General features: G+C 64.5%; 1 protein-coding gene across 1 annotated transcript in view; it reads right to left on the bottom strand.

Moving 5' to 3' along the window:
- Positions 1-6,600, bottom strand: part of FHOD1 (formin homology 2 domain containing 1) — a 26,819-nt gene that overhangs the window by 7,795 nt on the left and 12,424 nt on the right. The window contains exons 4-20 of the mRNA XM_009330377.1: positions 6,544-6,599; positions 6,016-6,127; positions 5,826-5,920; positions 5,585-5,728; positions 5,095-5,304; positions 4,890-5,050; positions 4,633-4,743; positions 4,351-4,374; positions 3,767-3,820; positions 3,151-3,317; positions 2,039-2,895; positions 1,617-1,769; positions 1,274-1,456; positions 883-1,002; positions 512-673; positions 221-411; positions 1-139 (exon numbers count right to left, since the gene is read on the bottom strand). Of these exons, the coding sequence (XP_009328652.1) occupies positions 1-139; positions 221-411; positions 512-673; positions 883-1,002; positions 1,274-1,456; positions 1,617-1,769; positions 2,039-2,895; positions 3,151-3,317; positions 3,767-3,820; positions 4,351-4,374; positions 4,633-4,743; positions 4,890-5,050; positions 5,095-5,304; positions 5,585-5,728; positions 5,826-5,920; positions 6,016-6,127; positions 6,544-6,599 (2,939 nt within the window). The remainder of the gene's footprint in view (positions 140-220; positions 412-511; positions 674-882; positions 1,003-1,273; positions 1,457-1,616; positions 1,770-2,038; positions 2,896-3,150; positions 3,318-3,766; positions 3,821-4,350; positions 4,375-4,632; positions 4,744-4,889; positions 5,051-5,094; positions 5,305-5,584; positions 5,729-5,825; positions 5,921-6,015; positions 6,128-6,543; position 6,600) is intronic.

Genomic DNA, 6,600 nt, shown 5'->3' with positions numbered 1-6,600 from the left:
CTTCTGCCGCTGCAGGACGCTCTCCCGACAGGTGCGGTACGCCAGGGCGAACTCCTGCAGCAGCTTGCAGATGGGCGTCACCTTCACGTCCCGCGCTGCACTCGCCGGGTACCCCAGGTACAGCAGGAAGGAGTGAAACCTGCAGGGCCATTGGTCACAGCAGGCCACCAATGGGACCGTGGGGGTTCCCGCCACGTCCCCAGGACCTCGAGCCACCAACCTGTTGAGGATGCGCCTGTGCACCACCTTCAAGATGACAATGCGCTGGGTGCTGTCCTTGAGGAAGTCCGTCAGCTTGCTCTTCAGCACCGGCTTGGTCTCGTGCTTGGCAATCACCTTCAGGTTGTCCCAGGAGGCCCCGTACCTCCGCTCCAGCTGCACCAGGCTGTTGGCCAGCTCGTCAAAGTCAACCTGGAAGAGTGAGATGTCAGCCCTCGGCTGTGCTGGTGGAGCTGGGCAGCCATGGGACCCACACCCTTGCCTCGCCCGGGTGTCATCTGCCTTGCCTCACCTTGGCGGAGCGGGTGATGGAGGCAATCTCTGAGTAGAGGTCAGTGGTTTCTGGGAACTTCTCTACCACCATCTGGCAGAGATGGTGGAGCAGGGACTGCCGGTGCACCGTGTCCTTCACTTCGGAGACCTTCTCCAGGTAGCCCAGCTCAAAGCCTCTGCTCTGAAACACCAATGGACTCAGCAGGGCCTCTCCATCCCTCCTCCAGCAGACCTCCAGTCCGCAGACCCACTGGGCCCCCACCAGCACCATCCAGCCTCAGGCGCTGTCCCAGGCTTCGCATGGTCCCTCTTGGGTACCCATGCAGCATGGCTGGTCCTGTCCCTGCAGCACTCAAGACAGGCCATGTCCCTCCGCACCCTGCTCCTCACCTGGGAGCCGTTCAAGAAGTTGCCCATGGCCAGCAGCGTGGCCAGGATGCACTTGAAGGTGTGATTTCTGGCCAGCTGCTCCATGCCCACCTTCAGATCAAAGAGCGGCTCTGCAATCTCCTGGGTGAGGAGAGAAGCAGGTGAGACCCCTTGGCCACCCTCTCCCTTAGGAGCTTCAGCATTCGTCCTTGCCCATGAGGACAACTACTTCATGGTCAACCCAAGCCCATGCTTGCCTTGGGGACCTGCAGCCCATCCCCAGCCAGGACGGCACCTCCCGTACTCGGACATGGCTGGTCCCCACCAGGAACACGCTTGGCTCAGCGCTCAGCACTGCTGGGGCTGGCGGCGGTGGGAGGGCGGCGGGCAGATGGGGTACGTGGCTCTGTACCTGCTCCAGGCTCTCGTAGTCCAGCTTGAAGGCCCAGAGCTGGAGCCTGGCTGTGAGGTCGCTGATGGAAGACAGGGCAAGCAGGAACTGCTCCGCAGAGCCCAAGGGCACATCAGGGTTGGCCAACTGGGCCTCCTGGATCTTCTGCTTCTCCTCCTCGGTCGGGACCATGGTCAGGATTTTCTAAAGCAGGCAAAGAGGAATGCATCAGACTCCAGACATGTCGCCATGGGACGTGTCAGCCCAGGGCTGGCAGCACAGGCATCATGGCATGGAGGCGTCCTGGCCAGGGGAGTCAACCTGCATGAGGACATCAGAGGGGCCGAGCTTCTCTCATGCTCACCTCAATCCCTTCCTTATTGACTGCAAACTCGTCAAAGTTGAGCACAGCTGTTTTGATGATGTGCACGGGTGGCAGCACCGTGAGGCCAATGTTGATGGCGTTGCTCCTCTTGGGGTCCAGCACCACCACCACCTTCTTCCCATCGATGGCCTTCTGCAAAGAGGACAGGATGGATGGGGACAGCCAGGCAAAGGGCTCACCTTCATGAAAACACCATGGACACAGGGAGCCGACCAGGGACCCAGTGGTGAGCCAAACCTGCGCACTGCCCATCACCGTCCCCACCGAGCCTCCGGGCTGCGGGTACCCATCCTCAGCATAGGGTAGGGATGACAGTGCATGCCTAGGGTCCCCACAGGGGCTAAAAGCCTTCCTCCCACCCCTCAAGTCCCCTTGGCTGACGAGTGCCAGCCCGCTGGTACCTTTGAAGTTGGCACTTCCTTTGACCGTGACTCAAAGAGATGCTCCAGTTTGGCAGCATTGACCTCGACGTTCTGCAGGGACGCCCACAGTGTCACCTGGCCAAACCTGCCTGGCCCCACGGTGCCATCCAGCTGCTTCAGCTCCTTCCAGAAGAGCTTCACTGTCCTCTTCTTCTTGGCCTGGGAGGGGCCATCCATTGCTGAGGGGCCTGGCAGCCCTGGTGGGGGTGGGCAGCTGGGGACCGCAGGGGGTGGAGGTGGAGGTGGTGGGCAGCCAGGGACCGCAGGAGGTAGAGGTGGAGGTGGTGGGCAGCCAGGGACCGCAGGAGGTGGCGGGGGAACCATGAGAGCTCCAGCGCTCGTTGCTTCGATGCCGGGATGAAGGAAGGAGCCGTTGGCCATGGGCGCCGTGTCCAGGATGTCAAAGTCTTCTTCTTCCCCCAAATCAGTGAAGTCCAGGTCCTTGATCTTCAGCTGCCCGGGGCTGGCCTCCAGGCGCTCCCACGTCAGCTCCATGTCCTTCTTGATAGGCATCATGCCAGTGTTCTCCAGCTTCTGAGTGTGGGTCTCAGCATCTACGCTGGACATGGCACGCGCCAGCTTGGCGTGGGCGCTGGCCACTGGCCCGTCTGGGGCCCTGCCATGGAGCCAGGCACCCTCCTGCTCCCGGCTGCCACCTCCCTCGGCGTCCATCTCCACCTCACTCTGGACCAGGGGGGACGACGGGACCTCAGGGAAGACCTTCTCCCTCCCCGGCTCCGAGGAGCCCTTGGCATAGAGTTTGTCCAGCATAAACTTGGTGTCGGAGGAAATGGTGCTACAGGAGTCGGTGGTGTCCAGCCGAGCCAGGCGAGACCCTGCAGGGAGATAGAGGCTGGGACAGCCCACTTGGAGGGGGCAGGTGCTGCTGGGCTGCACGTAGACTTGGGGTCCTGCTCCCCAGCGGGGTGTGCTCGGATGCCAGCGTTCGGAGTGGGAAGGGGAGGTACTACCCAGCTCCTCCATGGTTCTGGGTATCACAGGCATGGAGTGGGGGCAGAGGGGCCACTAACGCCCACCCCAGGGACCCCGATGAGCCCAGAGCCAGGAACACACGTGCCGGCAGCACCTACTTATGCTGGGTGGCACCATCCCAGGCTCAGGGGTGCCGCTGTCCCTGTCCCACGTGAGAGCGGTGGGATGCTCCAGCATGGTATCACTGAGGACATCGAGCCGTCCCTTGGCCATGGAAGAGATCTTCTCCTTCTGGGCTGCGGCCAGGTTCTCCAAGAAGCGAGCTCTGCGAGACAGGGGTGGATGTTGGCCGGGAGCAAGGCAGGGATGGGGACGATGGGTCAACCACACCATGCCACACTGCACAGCCAGCCCTGCAGCACAGAAACCCCCTGCACTGGCCACACCACATCGGGGACCCGGAGGATTCAAACTCCTCTGAGCCTTGCAGAGAGACAGGTGATGCCACCACGGCTCGGGGACAGGGATGCCGCAGCCCCATGGGAGCTGAAAGCTCATGCCGTCAGGCTGCCACCGTCACCTGTTGGTCCCAACGGACCTGGTGCTCACTGCGACCCTCATCCAAAAGCCGCAAAACCCAGGAGGGCACCCGGGCAGAGACTCGGGGGGACCCTCCTGCTCCTCATGCCCTGCGTGGCCGGAGCCCAGACACCTCCGGCTGGGCGCCAGCCTGAGGAAGCGCATGCCTGGAGACACACGCATGCCTCTACTTACTCAAACTTCCTCAAAATAGGCTTGTCCCCACGCAAGGAGGGGGCATCCTCCCGCCTGAGGGAAAACAGGGGTTAGCCCCCACTGCCGGCAGCCCCCCGGGGCTCATGCCTCTTGCACGCACCTGCCTGGCAGCCCTCCAGCGTGGGACCCTCACCCCACCATCACCCCATGGCCCTGGGGTTCACGGGGAGCCGGGAGAGCCCCAGCGAGTCCCCTCCCGCCCGGGCACTGCATGGCATTGGGTGCTGGCGAGACGAGGCACTGTCCCCCCCACCAGAGCCACCCAATTTGCCACCAGGATGGCAATGCCAGCTCCCTGCCAGCCCCGGGGCGGGCTGTGCCACCCCCAGCAGGAACACCTCACCCCAGAAGGGGGGGATCAGAGGGTGCCATCACCCCGTGCGGGGATGCTGGCGATGGGGGGAGCGGGCTGGGGTCCCGCAGGCAGAGCTCAGAGGGGAGAGGCAAAGGATGGGGGCAGCGAGGTGGGTGCAAGGCGCAGCGAGGTGGGGCAGGGCAGTGCCCACTCCTGCCGGAGCATCACTCCAGGAGGAAGCACACGCATGCAGAGCCTGGGCACTTACCAGACAGGGGCAGTTTGGTGCAGCCTGCAAAAGGAAAGATAGAAAGAGTGGGCAGAGTAGAGGGCAAGCGTGGGCAGAGAGGAGCAGCAAGGAGGAGCTGGAGCAGAGCTGTGCGTGCCCGAAGGATGCCCTGGAGCCCCTGGCTGGACCCTCTCAGATGCCCGCTCCCCCATCACGCTTCTCTCCAGCCCCATTGCCTGCCCAGACCCTCTTTCTCCCTGGGAGCTCCCCCACAGCCCCAGGGGGACCCCCCCATACACCCAGCCCCTCCTGGCTGCTTACTTGTAGATGCTGCGCTCGCCCGGGCCCGGGGGCTGCTCCTTCTCAGCTGGAGGGGAGGCCAGGGCCAGCCGCACGCTGGACGCGCTGTTGTAGACACTGACAGGACAGGGTCTGGAAGAAGAAGGGACAGGGACTGAGAGCAGGTCCCACAGGGCTGCCCTCCACCCTGGCACCAGGAATGGACCAGAGCGCTGCATCCCAGCATCTTCGCCATCCCGGGAGCATCCCTGCCAGAGGCCACCTCCAGCTGTACTTACTCTGCGGGGCTGCTCGGCACGGGGACAGCTGGGGTGTCCTCGGTGGGGGGCTCCTTTGGGGTGCCAGGGGACCCCAGCAGCGGCTGGGCATCAGGGCTGGGCTCTGGGCAGCCACCCTGGGATCGCCACCCACGCCGGCCCTCATCCGTCCTCCTCCGCTCCTTGCGTCCCCCCGAGAGGCCACCTCCAGCTGTACTTACTCTGCGGGGCTGCTCGGCACGGGGACAGCTGGGGTGTCCTCGGTGGGGGGCTCCTTTGGGGTGCCAGGGGACCCCAGCAGCGGCTGGGCATCAGGGCTGGGCTCTGGGCAGCCACCCTGGGATCGCCACCCACGCCGGCCCTCATCCGTCCTCCTCCGCTCCTTGCGTCCCCCCGGGAGCAGCTCCTCCACCCCATCCTCCAGCTGGAGAGCTCTCTGCGGAGGGGCCGGGGGGGCATGACACCAGGCACGGCACCCCTGCCACCATGAGCCACAGCCTTCCCCGTGTCCCCATGCAGAGCCTCAACTGGCGAGAGCCCTCTGCGGAGGGGCCGGGGGGGCATGACACCAGGCACGGCACCCCTGCCAGCCCATGAGCCAGCCTTCCCCGTGTCCCCATGCAGAGCCTCAACTGGCGCTGGGTGATGCCCTGCCATGGGACACGGCGTGTGGGCAGACCCCGCTCACGGGCGTCACCCGAGGGAGTGATACTCACTTCGTAGAGCGAGAACTGCTGCTTCAAGTCGAGGTCGGTGCCCTTGCTGCCCAGGTACTGCTGCACCACCCGCTCCATGCCCTGCTGCTCCAGGCAGTCCGTCACGTCGTAGAAGGTGTCCTGGTCTGGGAGGGCTGCCAGCGTCTGAGCAGGACCAGAGGGACGCTGCTGGGACCGGTGTGACCCACGCTGAGCCCCACCAGCATGGCATCACGGGGATACCCTGCCACCCCCCCTGGACCTTGTTGATCAGCGTCATGGCGAACACCAGCAGCTCCGTGTCAGCCCCGTTGCGTTGCTCCAGGATGGCCATCAGGTTGGACCACGGGCACGCGCCTGAGAAAAGCGACACGTGAAGGTGACACGTAGGCCATGGGGGGGACACACTGTCCCCCAGCGGGGACCTCGTGGGCAGCTGGATCTGCACCCACCTCTCGCCTGGTCCACAGCGTTGACGGCGAGGATGAGGAGCAGGGCGTTGGCCTCCGTGTACTCCACGAACACCAGCAGCAGCTTCAGCGCCATCTTCACCACCAGGCGAAACTGGGAGAAGGGATGGTGGCTGGGACGGCGGCAGGGGGCTGCCAGTGCGATGCCAGGGCACTGCAGGGTGGCTGTGCCCATGCCCCAGGGCTAGGGGCTTGGCTGTGTGGCCAGGGACCAGCCTGCAGCTGTGATGCTGATGGCCAAGGGGCACCAGGAAGGGACCCAGAGCAGGACCCTCTTACTCAGGCTCTGTGCCCAGGAGCATGGTCACATCAGGATGGGGACCTCTGGGGATCCTGGGTGACATTCAGATGGGTGGGAGTAGGACCCAACATACCCAAAGGTGCCAGGGCACCAAGCCTGAAGGCAGAGGGTGGGGTAAAGTCCCCAAGGGATGGTGCAAGGGGACAGCCACAGGCATGGGTGCAGTGGGGGGGCACAGGCAGCCCCCCCCAAGGGCAGCAGGGCCTTACCGGGCTTCCTGACAGCGTGTACAGCCACTGGACGGTCTCGTTGTGGTTCATGGACCC

Source organism: Pygoscelis adeliae, unplaced genomic scaffold, assembly GCF_000699105.1.
Source record: "Pygoscelis adeliae isolate BGI_AS28 unplaced genomic scaffold, ASM69910v1 Scaffold458, whole genome shotgun sequence".
Taxonomy (NCBI): Eukaryota; Metazoa; Chordata; class Aves; order Sphenisciformes; family Spheniscidae; genus Pygoscelis; species Pygoscelis adeliae.
Note: the sequence above shows the minus strand (reverse complement) of the source record. Positions and strands in the feature narration are given on the sequence as shown.